The sequence below is a fragment of the Salvia splendens genome, chromosome 21 (assembly GCF_004379255.2).
Source record: "Salvia splendens isolate huo1 chromosome 21, SspV2, whole genome shotgun sequence".
Taxonomy (NCBI): domain Eukaryota; kingdom Viridiplantae; phylum Streptophyta; class Magnoliopsida; order Lamiales; family Lamiaceae; genus Salvia; species Salvia splendens.
Window position 1 is genome coordinate 21,649,343 of NC_056052.1, and position 25,251 is coordinate 21,674,593.

General features: G+C 42.2%; 1 protein-coding gene across 1 annotated transcript; it reads right to left on the reverse strand.

Moving 5' to 3' along the window:
• Nucleotides 1–8,363: 8,363 nt before the first annotated feature.
• On the reverse strand, nt 8,364–10,221 carry LOC121783446 (probable CoA ligase CCL11). Its single transcript, XM_042181515.1, has one exon. It carries the CDS (start codon nt 10,157–10,159, stop codon nt 8,507–8,509), a length of 1,653 nt encoding a protein of 550 aa, XP_042037449.1. The 5' UTR covers nt 10,160–10,221; the 3' UTR covers nt 8,364–8,506.
• Nucleotides 10,222–25,251: the final 15,030 nt, after the last annotated feature.

Consider the following 25,251-nt stretch of genomic DNA (forward strand, 5'->3'; position numbering starts at 1 on the left):
AGTGAATATGGATCATCCTTTTTTATATTAGTTTTATAATAAATGTGAGTATGATAAGTTAGTGGAATTAATTGTGGGCGGATGAAAAAGAAAATTGATATCAATTGATCGTGGAGGGAGAGAGTAGTTCGAATCATTTTTATGTTTGAAAATTTTCCTTTATAGTAGAGTCATTTTCATATATGGTATTTTTTCATTTGCAACTAATTGCATGTTTGGTAGGGTTGATAACTCATCCAGGGATGAAATTCTATGAACAAAAATGACATTTTTATTCATAGAATTCCATCTGTAGATGAGTTATCAACCCTACCAACACATGGCTTAAGAGTCTTGATTTACTATTTTAGTCCATCCGCAACTAAAAATCTCAATTCGCCCTTACTATAAATAGTAGATAGGTTCCACATTCTACTAACTTATTCCACTCACATTTATTATAAAACTAGTATTATATAAAATGGATCTCACATTCTACTATTTTTCCCACTAATTTTCTTTTATATTTCTTAAAATCTATGTAAGACAGAGAGAATAATAATTAACTCACATTTTTCTTTTCTACTTCATTCTCCTCTCTTATTTTATTATATCTACTTTATTATTTGTACTTTTCTCCCACTCTCTCTATTACTTTATCTATGTTATTAACTAGTCACTTAACACACTAAACATTCATTTAATAAACTTCATGCCAAAAAAAATTGTCTCAACTATGAAGGAACAAAGAGAGTAAAAAAATTTATTTAAATAAGTAAATGCATCAAGCTCATATGGTAGAATTATGCGTAGCTGTCGTTTTCACTCATATATGAATAGTGGATACGGGAGCTACTCACCATATTTGTTTTCACCATGCTTTAATACAAATTATAAAAACATGAGGGTCAGATCAATGTCCAACTAGGAGATGCCATGATATTAGCTGCGATTACAGTGAGACTTGTTTATTTACGCTTTAGTAGTACCAACTTTGGTATAAAAAGATATTTTGTTAGTATCTTTGTTTAGAAGAAATTCAATTTCTATTTATAAGCTAGTCAATAATGGATATTCAATTTCTTTTGATATGCTCGTTGACCGAATTTAGTTTTAACACTAAGCACGAATTTAGTCATGTGATCGATGTGCATTTATTCGTTCTCAAGTTACTAAGAAGATACAATTCACATGTTTCTAGCCATTCACATGCCATCACCAAATGATACAAGTCTTGGATAAGAATCTACAATGCTCTAGAACTCCCTTGTTGACGATCTTTTACTCCGACAACATCTAGGGTTCCTCGAACAGTGTGATATATTGAACCGTGTACGATCACTTAAATAGATTAAGCTTTATGTTTAAGTACTTAATCTGCGGGAGTCTCATAAATGTCTGGTGTTTAACTTCTTAGACCATCCACAATAGCGCCCAGCGGACCGCCCAGCCGAGCGCCGGCGCTGGGCGGTCTATTGCAGTCGCCCAGCGGACGAATGGAGAGAGAAACCGCGCAGCGCTGGGCGGTTTCGTGGCGTTGGGCGGTGCACTAGGCGATCCGCTCGGCGCTATTACAGCGCCCGGATCGCCCAGCGCACCGCCTAGCGCGAAATTAAAATTTTTTTTTTCCGAACGCGTTTAAGGGTCCAACGCGTTTGTGGAATGTCCAATGCATTGCTGATATAATGTACGCCTGTATTATCATGCACAACATGATTGTCGAAGATGAAGGTGGCGAACTGACCAATTGGGTCAACGACGATAATGAAGCCGGTCCAAGCCACGGCGTGGCCGCCCCCAACGTACGGAGTGGGGTACCTCATGATGAAGCCGGCCTCCTACAAGCACATGCCGACATGCGCCAAACGGCGGCTCATATTCGACTCCAAAAGGATTTAATTGAAGAGTTATGGGCGCGGAGGATTGACCGCCATTAGTTTTTTTAATTATGTAACTTTTTTTAATTAATGTATTTTTTAAATTTTATTAATATTAGTGAATTTTCTTGTTTTTGTGTCGTAAATTTAATTCCGTATATTGTGTGATTGTTAATTATTTCATTTTGTATATATTTGTTAATAGTGATATGGATAGTATGTGGCTAGGCTATGGCTGGGCTATTGCTGGGCTATTTGTTTGTTTTGATGATGTGGCAGGAGGATTTTTAGTGCTGATGATGTGGCAGTGGCTAGGCTATGGCTGGGCTATTGCTGGGCTATTCCTATTGTGGATGGCCTTAATAACTTAGGATCAAAGCTCTCACGCATAACCTCAATTTTCCCGAATTATAAAAAGCTCTCACGCATAACCTCAATTTTCCCGAATTATAATTGTTGTGATGTTGATTTTCCTTAATTACTTCATCTTCCAAATACCACAATTAATGTAAGTGAGCTTACAAAATAACTAATCAAGCAAGCATTCAAATTTCAAGATATGAATCAAAGCAACATAAAAGAATAAAAAAACAATTATGATTACACACAACACAACACAATCAAATATCTTCACAATAAAATTTTACACTAATAAATATTTAGCCAACCATAGTTAACATTGTATCCGTACTTAATTTATGTTATAGGATTTTATTCAATTAACCATCTAATTGTAATATAAGTTTGTGAATTTATTTATTATTGCAATCTTCCGCTGCAAATTTCACCATAACATTACTCCCTCCGAGTAGGATTTAAAGTCTCACTTCGACTTAGTGCGAGTTTTTTAAAATGCAAATAAAAATGGTGAAAAGAGTTGGTGGAATTATCTAGAACATTATTTTGTGAATAGAGAAGTACTAATTAATTTCAGATAATTAAAATTAATTAATCTATGGTTAAAATTTTATTAGGATGGCCGAACCATACAACTGTCCGAACATAATGTGGATGATTGCTACTTCTAAATAAAGAATATCTGACATCAACTAAATGTGGTATTAATTTGAACATAATGTGGTCACTGCATCAATTGAAATATTTTTAGCTTACCGTAGCCAATAATATTTTAGAAGAGAAAAGGCGTTGGCATCGTTTACTCGGAAATAGTCGATCCAAATTTATGTACTCCATATTAAATTGATAATAACATAAAACCGACTATACGAGAAACTAGAAAATGAAATTAATGTCAACTTACACCTACATATCAATATATAATTTGTAGATCAATAAGGGTGAATTTATTGCCATCATAATAAAGAAACGCGTCTTCTAAGCTATTACTCTTAAATGCATGACATTTTAACAAATAGTGTATATATATACATCGAACTAGTTTTGCTGTTTTTGGGTGGTACTTAATTGAACGGGGGTGGATCATATGATTCATGGGTCATGAATTAACCAATAAATTCAGTTTGAAATATTTAAAATACTTTCATAAATTATTATAAATAATTATGAACCACAGCTATAGATAGTTGGTGCATTCCATTCTTACCAAACTCGCATTCACGACGACAATGAATACTTCAAATTAAATTACTCCGAATTAATAAAATTCACACTTAATACCGAGTGTAAACCTAAAACTGATTCCTTTCCTAAATAATTGTCGATACATCATCTTCGTATTCTTTTATATTTAAAGCCAAGAGCCAGCCAACAGAGTACACTACAAACAATAACATTATAAATAATAGCAATAACAATGCACAAGAAGCTGAGTCTCGAGCGATCCGAGCAAAGACAGGAGTGCGAGCATGGTGTTGAATAGAAGTCGTCAACTGAAGAGGAATGCACTGATAAAGATGAATGAGATGAAGAAAATGACACCGCTAGTTTTTGTTTTCACTCGAGGCTATACTAGATCTGTCTAAGTTCGAGATTTTTTTTCAATTTATGTTTTTTTATATTTCAATTATATGGAGTAATATTTTTATTTTTTGGTGTATAACTTTATTATTTTAATTATATAATTTCTCATTTATTTCATTTATATAAATCTTGATGTTTACATTTTAGTACTTTTTGTTCATCGTAAAGTAAGTAGTTAAGAAAGAACGATGAAAAGAATAAGAAAAGTAGGTGAGATCCATGAATAACGTGAGTAAAATACTCCATGATACTATTCGACTATGCAATAAATGTAAATAAAGTGATTCGTAGTATTCAATATTGTTGATGCCTATAGTCATAGTGTCATAATGTTCAAAGACATGCACATAATATTCAATATTGTTGATGCCTAATTAGTACTAGTAATTACTATAAAAAGAACATATTCAAACTAAAACATAATTAAGTTGCACAACTAATGGAAATGGAATCTCAAGAAATTAAACGATCTCTGTCACCGAATTTTTTAAAGCGTGTTATTAAGATACCAATTATCAAAAAACAACATAAAGAAAAAGCATTATTTAATAAGGTCTTCATCTACCAAAGGAAGCTCTTAAGTATAAAAATACAGACCAATATTGGACCGTACGATCTTGTTCTGAACGGCCACGATTTGAGCTTGTCAACGATTTTTATGGGTCATAATAAGGTCAATTTGAGGCATACAAGGGTAATTTGGGTACATAAAAAGTAATGAAACCGCCGTTTCGTTTTTAATCGCGGAATTCCTGGGATCATTACTCCACATGCCATCAACCTGATTCTTCGGCTCCCGCTCCATTGAATTCATCTCTCTCCCCAAAATATTCACTCAAAAATAAAAACCCTAGGCACTAAATCACCCACAAAATCTGGGCATCCGAATCGCCAAAAATCTACAAAACTCTAACAATTAATCGTATCGACCACAGATTCATAGAGGCCTTCACATAAAATCGCCCACCCACAAAAAACGGTTCATCCCAGTAAAACCTATCCCGTTTGTTGAAGGCGACTAACAAAGGGAGCCAACAATCAAATTCAACAATGGTGAATACTAGAGCATCTGGATCTTCAACTCATAACGGAAAAGGTTAGTTCTATGTTGTAACCCATGACCTACATCCCACAAAATCAATCAAAATTTTAACTTCGTTTTTTTTTGGTTGACCTAGTGTATCAGAGAACAAACACTGCAAACAAACCAACGCGGATCCCTAAAGCTCAGACGGGTAAATAGATTTCACCTTCTAGTTTTTGGTTGTATGACATCTTTTTTCGATTTTGGAACCTGGTATGTAATTGTGGTCTTTTGTTTCATACGCAAAAGTCCAAACTTCACCCAAACCATCAACTGAAGCAAGTGATGCTATACATGACATAAATCCAAGTTAAAATTATATATTTGTTACATTATTGTATAGCTGATCTTTAAAAACTGATGTATAGGTATGCCATATATGGGTAAAGAGTTCTGGAATAAGAGGCATATTTACGTGCATTTTTTGATTAAATGTTATACGCTGATGTATTTATGTTTCAATGATTGCACCTCATAACAAAACAACTCCGCAATCTAAACCAGTTAAGGAGACTGCTGCAGATATAACAATTCCTGGTAAAGGTCTGTGCTCCTCCCAACAAGTACTTACTTGATATGTTTGATATGATATCTCTAATACAATTTTGTTTTGTCTGTGGTAGTATGTGATAAAGTTTCCTTGAAGTCTACATGGGTGAAAGGGAGGGGCAATGGAATTGTGGACTATCGATAAAAAACAAAGGTGTGCTACAGTATTTAAGAGCTAAATACAACCGTGTGCTGATGTTGGCAGGAAATAATCACAGCTCGTTACTGAATAAAGAGGCGGCTTATAAACATTATGCAAAGGAGAACAAGAAAAAAAAGATGAACGTAGAAAACATGATAGCAAACTATGGATCTCTCCAAATGTTTATTGCGTAGCTTAAATTAGTGGATCATTTTGTTCGTTTCTTTAGGGATAGTGTGAACCTTGATTTTTAATTCCGTTATACTCGGCTAGTGGATGGCAAACAAAACTATATATTGTTTCATCTATAAGTTGAGAAAAAATTTCATTGCAATGACCTTTGAGTGCGTCCCTATTTTGTCTGTTGAACGATAACTGATGCTATTAACATTACTCCATACACTGGGTCATAAACATTGCGTATGTGAGTCATATAATTGTTAGTTTACTCAGTGTCAAAATATACAACAATAGAAAGCATTACCTAAAACTACTGAATAACAAAAGGCCACATACATAAGAATATAAATGTTTACATGAAACAAACTGATTATAAGTACGCTTGAAGAATATTTTTGGAGTCTGGTAACAAATTCAAAAAACAAAACCGCGTTTCTGCTCATATTTTAACCACATTAATAACGTTTGTATAATCCAAGCATGCAAAAATATTTACTTAAAACTATAAGTATGCATTTGGGTCATACTAACCAATGATATGCGTCATAAAATAATATGGGTCCATAGGGACATAGTAATATTAAATTAGAGTCATGACATAAAAATATTATTTTATGTTCCAAAATATTAATCTAGTCTGTTGTGTCATACTAGATGAATATATAGGTCATGAACATTTAATAGTAACCTTAGTCATAATAATCCAAAATTTCAGTCATGATATAAAACTATTGACAAACAAAAAACATCAAACATTGATGAATGACTTCAGTAATTTCGAAATACTTAACATTGCAATATAAGAGGTCTCCAGAAAGGAATTAAACGAACATTACTTACAAAAACTAAAAAACTTGCATCAAACATAAGTACACCCAGTCCGGGAATCAACTTCATACTCGTACGTGAAGGCATCACAATTTTCTTTCTCATCTATTATCATTTGGGCGTCATATCCTTCAGCGTATCTTCTGATGTCCCGTGTGTAGTTACGGATGTCCAACATAGTACACCCAACATACTCATAACCGCCCATCAATTCAGTCAACAGCTTGAAAGTGAGAGATGGCCAAATATTAGCACCAGCACAATCTGAAATAAATTTTTGGTGAACTGGTTCAAGTTGACGATTTAATCTCATGAACTTCTGGTGTTGTACCTCAACCATGGGGTGGTTGTGTTCTTCATTCAAATGTTTAATTACATAACCACGGTCGGAATCGAATTTGAATGCAACACAAGCATTACATCCACCTTTTTTCGATTTACGTCGTCGTTTGGGTTGTTGATCGTTAAATTTCTGTTCTCCCTCTCTGTTACACACCATGTAAAAGCATATGGTGACATTATCAACCTTCTTTGAACCGTTCTTCCTTGTATCAAATCCAACAAGTCTACAATAATTCTCATAAAATTCAATTGTGTTGTCCAATGTGGGGAAGCTACGACCAACAAAAGGTTTATGCTCTATAGGGCATTTGGTATATTTAAATCTGTAAAAATTCATAATCAGAAAAACACGAAATAAAAACAATTAATAACAAACAAGCAACCATATACTGAGTGTAGAATGATAATGGGTCATAATAGGCTTATATCGTGGCATACATCTAATACAATTATCATATATGAAAATGTGTCATACTATACTCAAATCAAAGCATATTGGGAAAAACAGAAGAATAATATATTTGAGAAAAAGCACACAAACGAAGACGACAACATAAACATATAAAAAAATATGAATAAAAAATATGACCATAACTTGTATTCCCAAAAACGTCACCAGAATATGATTGATAATAACAAAAAAATACCATATACTGGGTGTAGGATGATAATAATTCATAATAGGCTTACATAGTGACATACAACTAACAAAATTATCATATATGAAAATGTGTCATACTATACACAAATAGAAGCATAGCGGACAAAACGCTCAAATAGTATATTTGCAAAGATACACGCAAACGACGACGGGGAAATAAACAGATTTAAAATGTGAATCGGAGCATAGCAAACAAATGAAAATAAAAACAATGACCATAACCTGTATTCTCAATAACGTCATCGGAGTATGATTGATTAGCTATATGCGAAATAGGAAGAGTTTCGGATTCCATTTTTTAAGTTTGGAAACTGCAAACTATGATTAAATATAATCGAAAATTGAAAAGATTAAACTGCAACACATATGGAGTTGTGATCTTCAAAAGATGATGATATATATTTGACACGTGAAAATAATAATTTGTAAGAATTAGACTGCAAATCTGGGGTAACAATGGCTACAAAAGATGAATCACGAAGAAGATGCAGTTGATAAAGTTAAAACCACAATTGACACGTATGCTTTGATAGAGATAAATTAAATTGCTAGATTATAGGAGATCAATTAACCAACAACAAATAGATAATTACTTAATTAACCTTTCCGTATTTTAAATGATTCAAATAATAATAAAAATCAAATTAAATAAACAGTAAGATCTTATTACATCAAGATGATCTTAGACAATCCAATGGCTGAAAAATGGCTTGCATTTCTTTATTTAAGGCCATACTTGTTTTGATCAAAAGCCTTATTTAATGATTCAAAATAACTAAATGGAGAGAAAACGTTCAATTCTTTATTGTTTTCTATTTATAAATGGTACACAAAAAACATCTTATATTCAGTAAATAGGAAATCATTAAAAATTTAAAGTAATTAAAAGAAACAATTAAAGAAATGGGTGTTTGAGCAGCATCCTACATCCGACTGGCCGCCGAAAGCGTCCCCATTTTGTTTGCAATATCCCTCAGCGCATACTTCTGCACTTTTCCAGTGGCCGTTTTCGGCAGCTCCGCCATGAAAACCACCGTCTTAGGCACCATGTAATGCGGCAGCCTCTCCCGACAAAACTCTATCATCTCACCCTCAGGCGGCTTCGGACTCACCCCTTCCTTCAAGCTCAAGAAGGCGCATGGCGTCTCCCCCCAATACTCATCCGGCCGCGCCACCACCGCGGCCTCATTCACCACCGGGTTCGAATACAGCACCGACTCCACCTCCACGCTGCTCACATTCTCTCCCCCGCTGATTATTATGTCCTTCGATCTGTCCTTTATCTCCAAGTACCCGTCCGGGTGCATCACGCCCACGTCGCCGGTGTACAGCCACCCGTCCTCCCTCATGCACTTCGCCGTCGCCGCCGGATTTTTTAAATACCCCAGCATTAACGTCCCTCCTCTCACCACAATCTCTCCCATGGTCACTCCATCTCTTTTAACACTCCTTCCATTCTCAGGATCCACCACATCCACCGCCGTCAGCCCCAGCGTTCGAACCCCTTGCCGCGCCTTCAATTTCGCCCTCTCTGCCGCCGGAAGCTTGCTCCAATTCGGCTTCCACGCGCACGACACTATCACCCCGGCAACCTCCGTCATCCCATACCCGTGGCTGATTAAAAAACCCAGCGCCTCCGTCCGGAGCACCACCTGCGGCGGCGGCGGCGCGCCGCCGGTCATGAATTCAACCGGTGATCTTAGCTGCGCCGCGCGCGGGTAGTTTGCCAGCATTGTCAGAATCACCGGAGCGCCGCACATGTGAGTGACTTTATGGTTTCCGATGGCGTCGTAAACGGCTCCGGCGTCGAAGCGGCGGAGGCAGATGTTGACTCCGCCGACCGCCGCCATGCCCCAGGTGTAGCTCCACCCGTTGGAGTGGAACATCGGCAGCGTCCAGAGGTAGACTGGCTGTTTGGGGACGGACCAATTGATTAACGAATCTAATGTGATTATGAAGAGCGATCTATGGCTGTGAATTACTCCTTTCGGTGAAGAAGTAGTGCCGGAGGTGTAATTCAAAGTCATTGGGTCCCACTCGCTAGCCGGAACCACCCATTCAAAATCTTCACTTCCACTCTGCAACATCTCTTCATATGTAGTAGCAAAATCACGACGATCGTCGATGTAGTCGTCTTCGTCGGTGATGAGGATAAGCTCGGGGCGGGGAGCATCGGGCGGGAGGAGAGACACGGACTCGAGGACGACGGAGTGGAGGTGGGAATCGACGAAGACGGCCTTGGATTCGGAGTGGCGGAGGATGAGGGAGATGGTTCTGGCGTCGAGGCGGATGTTGATGTTGTTGAGGACGCAGCCGGCCATAGGGACGGCGAATTGGAGCTCGTACATGGCGGGGATGTTGGGCGCCACCACGGACACGACGGCGCCGGAGGAAAACCCCAACGAGGCGATGGCGGAGGCGGCGCGGAGGCATCGGAAGTGGGTCTGGGACCAGGTGTAGGTGGTGGAGTTGTAGATGAGGGAAGGGCAGTCGCCGTATACTACGGCGGCGCGTTGAAGAAATGTGAGTGCGGTAAGGGGGCATGAGTTGACGGAGCTGGGTTTCAATTGATCCATCAGTTAATAAGGGTGATCTCTCTCTCTCTCTCTCTGTAGTGATGATGTTTGCTTCATAGGCATATGGTCTACATATGTATATGTACATGTTCGAAAAGCGGCATTAATTGAATACTGAAGAGTAGATCCATAATTCAGAATTATACACATCATATGATATGATACTTACATTTTAACTTACCTTCGGAGAAGCATTTATGTATGGTGGCCGTGCCTGCAAAATCTGGTGGGTATTTTGACCAGATGAGTTTCTTTTCTTATTTATTAATTTCTTTCTAATAGTGGAGGTGGTTCTTTTATTTAAGGCATACGCAGCGCGTCTCACCTCTAACCTGGTACCGTGGCGTGCTATGGGCGAAACAACGTTGCAATTGGCTCGTCGCTTAGAGCATCCGCAATGGAGGACTTCCTGCCGGACGTCGGATCGGCGTGCCGGAAGTCCGCGCGGAACGTCCGCCATTGGGTCGGGAGAGGCGGACGCGGACGTCCCCGGCGGACGTGAGGTATCAGCGGCCGTCGGCGGACGTCCGTCGTGACGTCCGCTATTGCGGTGCCACAACGGACGTCCCAATTTTTTTATTTTTTTTAACTCTATATATACGGCTCGTTGCAAACTCTATATATACGATTTTTTTAAAAACTCTAACGCATGTATTATACGGCTTGTCCCGATTTTTTATTTTTTTAAACTCTATATATACGGCTCGTTGCAAACCCCCGTTCGCTAGCGGCAAACTATAGAGATTCAAGGCATAACACGTACTTTGTTTGAATCGTTTTTTGGTTTGGGATGGTTTTTTTTGTGAACTATGTACTTTTTTTTAAATTTAAATATGTATGCTTTTTTATAAATAAAATCGTTGCATTGTTCCCGTATTCGTGTCGAAATTTTAATTCCGTAAATTGCATATTTGTGAATTTGTGAACTTTTATTATTGTGGATGTCCGCCAAGATGTCATTGGGGATGTCCGCTATAGTGTAGTGGGATGTCCTTATGACGTGGCAATGCAGTGGGATGTCCTTATGACGTGGTATGAGGTGTTTTTTGGTGTCCGCCGGGACATCCGTCCCCATTGCGGATGCTCTTAGAGGTTCTTCGAGGGGAGAGGAAGTTGGCCGCGACGCCCTTTGTATATGCTAGAGGCCGTGTCCTCCAACTGAGAGCATCTACTGACCCTCCATGTCGCACTTCCAGCACGGGCCACGTGTCGACACAATCGTTATCCCAAATTAGGGAGGCCCAGCCGAAGGAGAAAGAAAATCTGGAGACTGATAACTAGTACGATCCTACTGCCTGTCATCCCTACATTGCAACCGAGATGGAGAAATTGTTTGAAGTGTGGGTCGCACTTCGGAGGATCCGATCGCTGGGAACCAACAAACCCTGAATGTTTTTTTGACGAGGGTGATGGAAAAATACAACAACGTGCGGCCAAGAGGAACGCCCCCCTCTCCCCCGCAGTCTGAAGATGCTTCGCGGTCATTTTGATCGAGTGGACACAGAAATCAAAAAAGTTTGCGGCGTCTACTAGAATGAAGAATATCAGTACCAAAGCGAAGCGAGTGGGGCCGATATTCTAAGGGCGAACAAACCTCTATAGATTCTTGATCTTACCTAATATAACTTTATAAATAGGTAAATTGGATGAGAGCCAGAAATTATGACTCTTATAATTTTGTCCCCTCCCCTCTGAGATGGACAAAATTTCCTCTTCTACATTGTGTAGGAATTAATATATCTTTTCTCTATTTAAGACCTAGATAAGTTTGATAAGCTTAGCCTATCCTAAGATAAAAATTAAATATTGGAACATTGTCAGAAGATCCATGATCGAGTTCTGAAGATTATCACATGAAAAAAGCGTAAGCAATCGTTAATTTTTCAAAGAATCAATTCGGTAACACGTGAAACAAGTGAAAATGGTAGGTGGTTCTTTAACCATTATCCAAATATTATCTCCATTATGTGTTGGAATGGCCGATGCCCATTTTTAAAAATTGGTGACTGATTATCAGCTCCCAAATGGCTAGGTTTTCATTTTCTTTGTTCAATGATTGGTTTTCCCGTCTTTCCTTTCACATTATACATGCACTTCTCCCTTTTAGTCTTTTCCTCCCTCTAGTCCTCCAATAGGAAAGCCAGAGCAGAGTATTTGTGGTACATAACTGATGGGGTACGAACTAAACCCTAATGGCAAGCCCAATAACAGTGACGGCCCATCAGCCCAGAGCCCAAGAAAGAGTATCTGTTCGGCACCAAAGAGTTCGGCACGACCAAAGAGTTCGGACTCAGCCTACAGCTCGGTAAAAGCCGACCAGTCAAGCTCTCCTCTCAGATCGGCAAGAGCTGATCGGTAAAGTCCAGCAGTTCGGTCTCAGCATTCGACCGAACTAGGAGTTAGTGGACTCATGAAAGGCCTCCACGACCTCCGCTATACCCACGATCTATTTAGTGGTACGAAGCAGTTATTGAGCAGTTATTGCTCACCCACGATCTTGTTAGTGGGGCTGCAAACCACGACCTTAGTTCAATGTATAAATAGAACTTAGATCAGATAGAAAAGGGTTAAGCTCTCTAGAGATAAAATCATATAGCAAGTCTGTGTTGTAAGCTGTAATCCCAGATCAAGCAATACAATCTTGCCCTCCCTTCTTCCCGTGGACGTAGATTTACCTCAGTAAATCGAACCACGTAAATTCACCGTGTCGTAATTTATTTTTACGAGCATTCATCATCATCAATAATTCGCGGATTCATCACTGGCGCCGTCTGTGGGAAACAGAGAACAAAATTTGTGATAAAGCGAATTTTTGATCCATTTTTTCCACCCCAAAAAATGCATACCAGATCGCAGAATACCCGTATTCCAGCCCGTGAGAACCAGGAGGAAGCCAATCCATCCCATAGGTCGGGAAAACAGCCTAGGGATAAATCCACCACCAGTTCTCATGGCGAAGGAACAAGCCGCTCCAAAAATCGTCCCACTGAGTCTTCCCAGCAGCCCGATTTGAATGAGGCTGTCAAGCAGTTTTTGGCTGAAAAGCAGGAGGAATTCTTAACCTTCCTGCGAAAAAGCCAAAAGCAGCCGGAGACGAAAACGACGGATTCTCCTTCTCCCTCCGCACAAGAAAGTCACTACCGCAGTAGTGTCGCATCTCCCAGGAGAAAGAATCCTCAACCCCGACATATTCCTGTTCCTCCTCGGTACCGGAATCACAGGAGAACTCAATCTCCTCCATACCGACGAGATATCGGATTCGCCGTGTACGGAGCACTGAAGACTCCGTTCTCGGACGACATCACACGAACTCCCCTACCACAGAACTACCGAACTCCGTCGATGACTTACGACGGGCTCGTGGACCCTCACGATTTCTTGGGGCGCTATCAATATAACATGGCGAACCAGGGTCTCAACGAGGTCCACATGTGCAAGCTGTTTCCCGAGCTGCTCATCGGGAACGCGAGAAGGTGGTTCGATAGCCTCCCCCAGGGCAGCATCAGATCTTACCGAGATCTAATGGATGCCTTCCACAGGAGGTTCTTTCAGAAAGCGGAAGCCCGAATCACTTCGGCTCAGCTGCTTTCCATTCGTCAAGGTCGCGACGAAAAAATCAGCGACTTTATGACAAGATTCCACAAGGAATGCCTGCAAGTAGACGATCTCAACGATCTGCTTGTCATCTCGGCATTCCAAAATGGAATCTTGCCCGGAGCTCTCTACAGGAAGCTCGTTGAGTGCGGTCCGCAGACAGCTCAGGAAATGTGGGACATTGCGGACTAGTACTCCCGGGCCGATGAGGCAGACCGTCGCAAACGGTCGTTAGACAGCTCATCGACCCGAGGAGACAGAAGGAAGCCCGATCATAGCGATCAGGGGCATCCTCGCCGGACTCCATTTGAAAGAATTCAAAGGGCTCCGGTGCAAGACAGATTGGGACCTCGTCTCAATCCCGAGAAGCCGCCCGCTCAGTTCGTACCGCTGAACAAGCCGAGAGCGGAAATTTTCGAACTGCACTCTGACCTATTCGAAAAGCCAAAGCGGATGACGAAATCAGCCGCGCGCCGACCACAGGATAACTACTGCTCCTACCATCAAGACCACGGTCACGATACTGAGGAGTGCAGAAACTTGGCTGCAGGTATCGATGTTCTTGTGAAGGCAGGGACATTGAAAAAATACCGAAGTAAGCAGCCAAAGAAGAATAAAAAGCAGAGTGGTGCGAACTGCGCTCCTCAGGATCCGAAAAGGCAGCCGGATCCCGAAGACGATGACGAGCCGCAATATGATGGAGTAATCCAGACTATTGACGCGCTCCCTGCCGGGAAGACCAAGTCGTCCCTAAAGTCAGAACGCAGAGGCTCCAATCGAGAGGAGCCAACGCATAAAAGGCTGAAGCAGGACGAAGTGATTACGTTCTCGGCTGCTGATCCCGTCCCGGCCATCTCTCCTCACCAAGACGCCATTGTCATCCAAGCCGGAGTGGCCAACAAACTGATCCACAGGGTGTTTGTGGATACAGGAGCGTCGGTTAGCATTCTTTTTAAAGAGTGCTTCGACAAACTAGAAGTGAACCCAGCTCGGCTCAGTCCGGCTCCGCTTCCCCTGAAGAGCTTCACTCAGGAGGACACCCGCCCTGAAGGTATTATCAGCCTTCCGATCACGGTGGGGAAAGCGCCTACTAGCTCCAGTACGATGATTGAGTTTTTCGTGGTGAAAGCTCGGTCCCCGTACAACGTCATCCTGGGAAGAGACTGGCTCAACACAGTTCGGGCCGTTTGCTCCACCTATCACCTCACCATCAAGATCCCTACTAAAGGAGGGATAGCGGTCATCCGAGGTGACCAAAAGAGAGCAAAGGAATGTCTGCAAATTGCGCTTAGAAGTGCCGAGCAGTCAGATCGGCACCACCAAGCATAGCAATCACAGCAGCCGGAGTCAGAGGCGATGACCGAAGTCATACCGGAGCCGAACTCGATGACAGTTCAGCTGTACGAAGACGATCCATCCAGAACGGTTAAGATCGGCTTCGCGGGAACGCCCCTACTTCGGGAAAAAACCATCCAGCTCCTCAAGGAGTATAAAGACGTCTTTGCATGGTCTCCGTTGGACATGACCGGAGTGCCCCCCGAGGTAATCACTCATCGGTTAAATATTGATCCTTCAGTCCGGCCGATAAAACAGAAGCAAAGACTCTTTGCGGCAGAACGAAGTCAAGTCATCCATGACGAAGTCCGTCAATTATTGAAGGCGGATGTGTTATTCGAAGTGAAGTATCCTTCGTGGGTGGCCAATCCTGTCATGATCAAGAAAAAGGAAGGAGGATGGCGGATGTGCATAGATTTCACCGATCTAAATAAGCACTGTCCCAAAGATTGCTATCCCCTTCCGAACATAGATAAAAAAGTAGAAGCTTTGATAGGCTTTGAAATTTTTTGTTTTCTTGATTTGTACAAAGGATACCATCAAGTTTTAATGGATGAGATTGACGCTTCAAAAACGGCCTTCATTACTGATTTCGGCATTTTCGCTTATAAAAAGATGCCATTCGGTTTAAAGAATGCCGGAGCCACTTATCAAAGGATGGTAGACAAGCTTTTTCGGCACCTGATTGGAAAGGAGGTCGAAGTGTATGTTGACGATATAGTCGTCAAAAGCAAAAGCACTTCGGAGTACGAGCACAACCTCAAGTCCACTCTCAACGTGCTCAAGAAAGCCAACCTCAAACTTAATCCCCAAAAGTGTACCTTTTTGGTAGATTCGGGAAAGTTTCTGGGTTGTTGGGTTTCAAAGGACGGACTCAAGGCAAACCCCTCAAAAGTTCAAATCGTTCAGAACATGGCAATGCCGAAGTCCATACATGACGTGCAAAGGCTAACCGGATGTCTAGCCGCACTGAATCGATTCCTTTCCCAAGCAGCCGAAAAGCAACTGCCGTTCTTCAAGGTGTTGAAAAAGGCACCAAAGTTCGAGTGGGGAGCCGAGCAGAAAAAGGCCTTTGACGAGCTCAAAAGTTATCTAGCCGAGCTTCCTATTCTCTCTGCTCCAACCGAAGCCGAAGTAATATTCTTATACTTAGCGGCATCGGATCAAACCATCAGCGCGGTGCTTGTACGAGAAGAAGGCCTAAAGCAGCTTCCCATCTATTTTACAAGCCGAGCATTAAGAGGTCCAGAAACCAGGTATCAACCACTGGAAAAGATTGCTCTGGCATTAGTAAATGCAGCAAGGAGACTGCGGCCATACTTCTATGCTCACAAGGTATGCGTCTTGACTGATCTGCCACTTCGGCAAGTGTTGACCAAACCAGAAGCATCAGGCAGAATCGCCAAGTGGGCTATAGAGTTGGGAGAGCACACAATTGAATATCTACCTCGGAAAGCCATCAAGGGACAAGCCTTGGCAGATTTTCTTGCAGAAGCAAAGTTCGATCAAGCAATTCCTGTTATTGCCGAACAGAAGAATTCTGCTAATGCCGAACTAGCACAGCCCTTGGAATCCGAAGTAGAGCCGCCGGACTGCTGGAGCGGATTCGTAGATGGAGCTTCAAACAAGATGGGAAGTGGAGCTGGTATTTTACTTGTCGCTCCCGACGGACACGAGGTAACCTACTCACTTCGGTTCCTATTCCCCACTACTAATAATGAAGCCGAGTACGAAGCCCTCCTGGCCGGACTCCAGTTAGCGCAAAGTCTGCTCGTCAAATCTCTCAAAGTCCATTGTGATTCACAAGTCATAGTAAATCACATGTTGGGTACAAGTGAAGCTCGTGACGAGAGAATGAAGAAGTATTTGGACAAAGCGCGAAGCATCAGCCGAAGTTTCTCCTATTTTCGAATAATCCGCATTCCTAGAGCGGAAAATAGCCGAGCAGATACCTTAAGTAAGTTGGCCTCAGATCCGAGCTCAAAGGCGGAAGAATTAATGCATCGAAGCATTGATGAAGCCGAGGTACATTCAGTATCCAGCTCGCCGAACTGGATGACGCCGATCTTGCAGTATCTGGATCAAGGACAATTGCCCGAGGATAAGAGAGAAGCTCGGAAGATCACGTGCCGAGCACTTCGGTACGAACTTCATGAAGGAGTCCTCTTTAGAAAGTCTTACCTCCAGCCGTTATTGCGGTGCGTAGGACCAGAAGAGACGGACTACATCCTCAGAGAAGTTCATGAAGGATCGTGCGGTAGCCACATCGGAGCCAGAGCTTTAGCTAAAAAAGTTCTGAGATGGGGATATTATTGGCCAACCATGGTACAAGAGGCAGTGCAGCTCGTCAAGAAGTGTACGAAGTGCCAAATTCATGCAAATATCCCAAGGATGCCGCAGACCGATCTATACACTATGCAAAGCCCGTGGCCTTTCATGCAATGGGGCATAGACATAGTGGGACCACTTCCTCAAGCTCCTCGGCAAATGAAATTCCTTATCGTTGCCGTGGACTACTTCACGAAGTGGGTGGAGGCTGAACCATTAGCTACGATAACGAGCTCAAAGGCATTGGACTTCGTCTGGAAGAACATAGTGTGCCGATTTGGCATACCCCACATCCTCATCTCGGATAATGGGACTCAGTTCACCGACAAGACGTTCAAGAATTGGTGCCAAGAGCTGAACATTCAACAGCGGTTCACTTCGGTCTCCCATCCCCAAGCAAACGGACAAACGGAAGTAACGAACCGGATTCTGGTGAAAGGGTTAAAAGCTCGGTTAGAACAAGCCAAAGGACAATGGGTAGAAAATCTCCCTCAAGTCCTGTGGTCCTACCGAACTACACCCAAAACCTCCAACGGTGAAACCCCGTATAGTCTGGTGTACGGCACTGAAGCCGTAATTCCGGTGGAGATCGGCGTACCCAGTCCCCGAACTCTAAATTTCTCCTCAGAAATGAATGACGACGGACTGAGAGCCGAACTAGATCTCGCCGAAGAAAGAAGAGAATTGGCGTGCATAAAAGCAGCCAAGTATAAGGAGCAAGTAGCCCGGTATTATAACCAAAGGGTGAAAAAGCTTCAATTTCAAGTGGGAGATCTCGTCTTGAGAAACAACGAAGTAAGCCGAGCAGAAAAGCTGGGCAAACTCGAACCCACATGGGAGGGTCCGTATCGGGTGTCAGAAGTCCTCGGCAAAGGGTCTTATAAATTGACTCACATGTCAGGAGAACAAGTACCCCGAACATGGCACGTCTCCAACCTCAAGAAGTTCCACTTGTAAGAGACAAAGTCCGGTCAGTCTGTCTTGTGTCTAGTTCGGTCATAGGGGTACATGTTTTTATTTGTTTGTTTTTACTTGTACCTTTTACTTGTCGTTTTATAAAAAGTTTAAAGTTTTTTCTTTCGTCTTTTTCATTTTTTCTCTATGTGTTTTGTCTCTATGTGCTTGTCGTCTCTTACAAATGGTACCAAGGTATATCGTTCTTTAAAGACTGATCCCCTTTTTAGATCGATTATTAAAGACTATTGTGAGTCCAAGCTTCTAAGGAGGATATAAGACCACAATTCAGCTTAACAAGCAGTCCGTCTGAAACGAACTGCAATAAGCCAACGATTGTGAGTCCAAGCTTCCAAGGAGGATACAAGACCGCAATTCAGCTTAACAAGCACTTCGTCTGAAACGAACTGCAGTAAGCCAACGATTGTGAGTCCAAGCTTCTCAGGAAGATACGAGACCACAATTCGGCTTAAGAAATAAGCACTTCGTCTGAAACGAACTGCAATAAGGGAAAGTCCGATCCACGCGATAAACCTCGCCGAATTAGGACGACCAAGTTCGGTCAAAGAAGTTTACCTCATAAGACCGGGGACGACCATGTCTAGTCAAAGAGGTTTACTGCATAAGACCACTTCGGTTAAATGGGAAAGTCCGATCCACGCGATAAAACTCGCCGAATTAGGACAAGGGAAAGTTCGATCCCGGCGACAAAAATCGCCAAATTAGAACACAAACCAAGTCTGGTCAAAGATGTTTATTTCATCAGACCAAAGACGAGTCCGGTCAAAGATGTTTATTTCATCAGACCAAAGACGAGTCCGGTCAAAGATGTTTATTTCATCAGACCAAAGACGAGTCCGGTCAAAGATGTTTATTTCATCAGACCAAAGACGAGTCCGGTCAAAGATGTTTATTTCATCAGACCAAAGACGAGTCCGGTCAAAGAAGTTTACTTCATAAGACCAAGGACCAAGTCCGGTCAAAGAAGTTTACTTCATAAGACCGAGGACAAGTACGATGAAATTTTTTCGCTAAGCTGTAAATACAGTGTTAGAAGCGAAAACAAAATTTCATTTTTCAAATCTTGTTCGGCATACAACTCCGCTACCCTACAAAATGGCGTTACGCTATTACAAAGGACTATTCTACTGTCCAGGGTTGCTGAAGTTAAGCCACCTATCTGCAAAATCCTCTGGAAGCCGAGTTCGGTTGTTCCGAGCAGATGAAGAATAAGCAGGTCGACGAGATGCTATCCTCGACCCAACGCCTCTTCCCCGAGCCCGAGAAGTCCTAACACCTCGGCGATGAAGAGTCTCTGCAATAATCATCTGCTGATCTTGCTCGCTCATAGTCACAACTCCTCGGCGAATTTCAGTCCGTCCCTGTCTTGACGATTCCGGTTGCTCCTGAGCCCGTTCTCGTCTTGACGTTTCCGGCTGTTCCGGAGTTCGTTGTCGACTGGAAGTAGGATTTTGAACAAGGGAACCAGAGGCTTGATCTGGAGTGCGAGCATCTGTTGGCACGATATGCCGAAGGAATCTTTCTATGGAGGGGCGCCGAGAAAGAACAATGTCGTACCGAGAAGCCCAGCGCCGTAATGATTTCACAACTTGTTGGCAAGCCGAGCTCTCCAGTGCATTGTTCCTCCGGAGTACATGATATTCCTCCCACAGTTCGTCAACTCGACTCTGAACATCTGATATGGTCAATCCCCCGCGCACACGGATGTAATCCTCGTACGCAGTCCTCTCAGCAACGGTCGTATTCAGCTCGGCCTCCAGATCCTTCTTATCGGACTCTAAGTCCTTATTATCGGCCTCCAGCTTCACTAAACGAGCCAGAAGCTCGTCATTCTTCGTCTGATCGGCTATAGCTCTTTTCTCAGCTTCGTCTAAAGCCGAAGAGTACAGCCGTTTCCAGTGAAGTATCTCCATCTCCTTGAGTACAAAGCAGCTATATTAGTTCGGCAGCTGTACCGAGCAGATAGTAAAATACAACAGGAATAAAGGCGAGTACTAAAAGCTATACGAAGACAAGTGTAGAGAATTTTTCATTCACAAGGAAAATTTTTTACACTAGGAGGGCTTCAAGGCCATTTTACAAGGAAGAAACTAGACTAAGAGAAGGGAGACGAAATCATACTCCACCAGCTTCGTCTCCGGCTCCTTGGTCTGGTTCAGCTTCTTTCTCCTGAGCTACCTCAGCCTCGGCCTCGCATCCTGCCGGCCTCGCCTCCGCCTCCTGATCGGCTTCCTTCTCCGGATGCCCGGCCCGCTCGACTTCGGCCTCCAGCTCCAGCGGCTCGGCCTCACCCTCTCCGTTGTAAGTCGAAGCGGGTGAAACGGGTCCCACGGAGGCAAAGATAGCCTCCAGGTTCTCGTCCCGATCAGCTCGACAACTCCGGACTCGGTCTGCAGAAAGCAGGACCGAGGATGAAGCGAGCTCCTCAAGGAGCGGCAGATTCTGAAGCCGAGCTGCTATCTCTCGGCTGTACAGAGGCAGCACGACGTCGGCCCCCTGCTCGCCCTTATCGGCAATTAGCCTTACCAGGCTACCGACAAAGGCCGAGAACTGGCTGCTCAAAAAGAGTTTCTCCGTGTAAACACGGAGAGCCTCCCCTTGGGCAACCACGGCAGCAGCATCGCTCCGCTTCGTCTGCTCTCGCTGGATGACGAGCTGGTTTTTGGCAAACTGAGCTTCATCCTGGGCCGAAATCCTAGCAGCTCTGGCCTTCTCAAAGTTAGCCTCAGCCTGTTCGGCCCGATGACAAGCAGCCGCCAACTTCCTCTGCATCTCGGCATAGTCATTGGACGCTTTGGAGAGTTCGACGGCGACGAGCTTGGAGAGCATATCGTTCCTCTGAAAATGAATAAAGAAAAAAGTCAACAAAGGGGCCACAAAAAATACAGGAAAAAAGCAAGGCCAGAAAATCAAGAAGAGAATTCACCTCGGCGAAGTCCGTGGGCCATAAAAACGGCTCACAGATATGTTCCGAAGGAGGCGCCAAGACCACGTCTTTCTCTGGCGCTCTCGGGGGCTTCTGGGCCTTCCCCCTCCCCTTTGCCGAAGTCGACTCCGGCTTCTTCGGATCCGAAGAGGTTCTTTGCCTTTTCGGAGTCCTCTCGGCATCAGACGCCGAGCTGGTGGTTTTCGGCCTCTCCGGCTCCTTGGACTCCGAAGATTTGCGGCTAGCCTTACTCAGCATGTACACTGCCAAAAAGCAAGAAAGCAAAGTCAGATTTTCTTCGTTAAAGCAGTAGAGCATAAAGATAAAGAGAAATCCTCACCCTCGGCCTCTTCGTCCGAAGACGAGATGTCGAACACGACGTCGCCCTTGACGAGCTCAGACTCCGTGTATTGTTTCCTAACTATGGGAATCTTGTTGAGCTCGCCATCGAGCTCGTCCAACGGTTCAGGCCGAGGGTGACGGATAACGGACTCCGGCCCTCTCCAGGGAAAACTAGGAGCCGCGGTCCTATCATAGTAGAAGAAGCGATTTTGCCACTTCGGCCACTTCGTTTTACAAAAGGCTCTAAAGGGCTGTAAAGGGATCAAGTAAAACCAAGACCCCTTCCTCTTAAATTGAAAGAATTTAAGGATCGCCTTCAAAGACAAATCCCTTCCTAACCTACGGAGTTCGGCAGCGAAGGCCGACAAGTGCCTCCAAGAGTTCGGAGTCACTTGGCCTAAAGGAAGCTGAAAAAAATCTAGTAAATCTATAAAGGCAGAAGGGAGGGGGAAACGAAGCCCGCATTCTAAGCAGGCCTCGTACACGGTGGCGTACCCCTCCGGCGGGGAGTCAGCCCTATGATCACCGTCAGGTACCACCGCCTTCCCCCCAGGAAAAAAGTATTTTTCGGGTAGGGATATCACAGTATCCTTACTCAAAATACTAGGGAAATACTCTACGGTCTTCTCCCCGGACTCTTTCCGGCCAGAAGACCCCTTATCCCCTTTCCTACCGCTACCCGACTCCGAAGAAGAAGAAGACATTTTTCTTACTTTTTGAAGGTGAAGAAAGTCTGAAGAAGCTCTTGAAAGCGGAAGAAAATTTCTCGAGAAAGAGAGAGTATAGAAGACGCAACAGCAAAGGTGTTCAAATGAGGAAAAAGGAGCATATTTATCAGATTCGGGAAAGATTTCGAGATCGTTGCGCCGTTTCGAATCCCACCTTTTCAGGATTCAACGGCCGGATTTTACTGTCGCATTTAATGCAGGCACGCGCAAGGCACGTCCCCTGACGTCAGCCTCCCCCTTACCATTATCCAGAATGCCGAAGTGACTCACCTCGCCGAAGTGATTCACTCCGCTTTTCGGGGGGGGTAGTGATGGGGTACGAACTAAACCCTAATGGCAAGCCCAATAACAGTGACGGCCCATCAGCCCAGAGCCCAAGAAAGAGTATCTGTTCGGCACCAAAGAGTTCGGCACGACCAAAGAGTTCGGACTCAGCCTACAGCTCGGTAAAAGCCGACCAGTCAAGCTCTCCTCTCAGATCGGCAAGAGCTGATCGGTAAAGTCCAGCAGTTCGGTCTCAGCATTCGACCGAACTAGGAGTTAGTGGACTCATGAAAGGCCTCCACGACCTCCGCTATACCCACGATCTATTTAGTGGTACGAAGCAGTTATTGAGCAGTTATTGCTCACCCACGATCTTGTTAGTGGGGCTGCAAACCACGACCTTAGTTCAATGTATAAATAGAACTTAGATCAGATAGAAAAGGGTTAAGCTCTCTAGAGATAAAATCATATAGCAAGTCTGTGTTGTAAGCTGTAATCCCAGATCAAGCAATACAATCTTGCCCTCCCTTCTTCCCGTGGACGTAGATTTACCTCAGTAAATCGAACCACGTAAATTCACCGTGTCGTAATTTATTTTTACGAGCATTCATCATCATCAATAATTCGCGGATTCATCAATAACCTTCCCTCAACTAATGAACAAGAAAAAAAAACCACAGAGTATTTAATATCAAGGCTCAAATCTCACATAATGTGCATTTATCCAACTCAAACTCAATATTCTTAGATTACTTAACTGGAATCAAGTCAAAAACTGACTCAATACACTAAAACATGAATTATATCTTTGAAAGTGGGGAATTAGGTAGATACACTTAGGCAATGCTATCTTGGTACTAAAACAAATACACAAACAAAGACACAAAAAAAAAAACACAAACAAATGCAAGAGATAAATGAGAAGCACCTCCTCACACTAAGGCTTTACTTGCTCATTAGTAAGTTAGGGCTTAGCGTGAAAAAAAGACTCAAAACACTCACCAACTGAAATGCTTGGATTTTGCATATTTTAGAGAATAGTTTAATATGAATTTAATCACATTTCGTCTATTATTGAACGTGTTCATATTTACTTCTCTATTATGTTGGTATTTGTATATATTATTAATTGCATTTTGTTACTAATATGTTATATTATTGCTTCAAATAAAACATATTTTGAAAAAATGAACTTTATTTATGTCTATCATAAAATATCAACAAAATTTTAGTATATTTAAAATATACTTTATTACGAAAAATATTAGTATAAATTTAATATTAATTATATTTTACTGTTTTTTGTATAATATATTTATATATAAGTATACATAATGTTTAATGTGTTTTAGTGATAAATTATTAATTACATGTATCATTCATTATTTAATACTATATTTTATATATTATATATTTAATTATATGTTTATAATAATATTCCGGTTCGACCAGTGGTTCGACCATTGAACCAGTTGCTTCACCGGTTTGCTTACCGGCCCAGTTTTTAAAATATTGGTTAGAACAAAACCAAATCCTTTTCGATTGCGCAGATAGTAGTTAATATTTGTTCGTGGTACTTAAGTTGATACTCCCTCCGTTTGCCATTAGAAGTTCCATTTCTTGACGGCACGAGTTTTAAGAAACATTAAGAAAAGTGGGTGGAAAAAAGTTAGTGGAATATGAGTCTCATTTGTATATATTACTAGTTTCAAATGAAATGTAAGTGGAATGAGTTGGTGGAATGTGGAACCTTATTACCATTTATAGTAAAAATGAATCGAGGCTCCTATTCGCGGACGGGGGAATATAAATTTGTCTCTGTGGGATACGATATCCTTGCTTACTAATTATTACACTAGCCCTGTACAGTTGCGGGTTTTACTTGTGTTAAAATAAGTATATCTCCAACGTACAAAAAAAGAAAAAGAGAAATGGAAGGGGTTCAGCGAGTGTGCTGGGCAGCTTGTGCATGTGGACATGTGATGGATTTGGACAGTTCAACCTCTTTTTCTTTGAGTGAGCAGGCTGCTGTGTAGTTACATCTCAGTGATTTTCATCACTCCATCCTCGGCAAGTATGGAAGCATTTTCTCCTACTCCATATAATGACTTGAGGTGGCTTATTTCATATACTCCACCAGCTCTTATATTCTTCTCCTTCCCTGCATATCATTTTTTCTAAAAGGCTACCCTTTCATTTCCTTTCTTTCTTTTAATCTCTTGCCATTTCTTCTTTCTGTCCACAACTTTGTGAAATAGAGACAAGGCAGAGATTTATATTAGTGCAAACCAAACTAATTCCTAATGTGAGTGGGGAAGGATCAGAAATTGCAAAGGGAAGAAATTATAATTTTAGTATTAGGTTTAAAGCTCGAAATTGGTATTTGATTTTCCAAAACTCTCTCTCCCTATGCAAATTCTCTCTCTTAAGCACATTTTTGCAAAATCACCAAAACTAACAAATGAAGAAAAAAGAAAAATATTTACAAAGACTTGAAAAAACGTCTCAAAACTTTTAATTCATATAAAAACTCGATTTAAAATATTTTTTCACACAACCTCTATTAAATTAAATATAATTTTATGAAGATTCTAACTTCT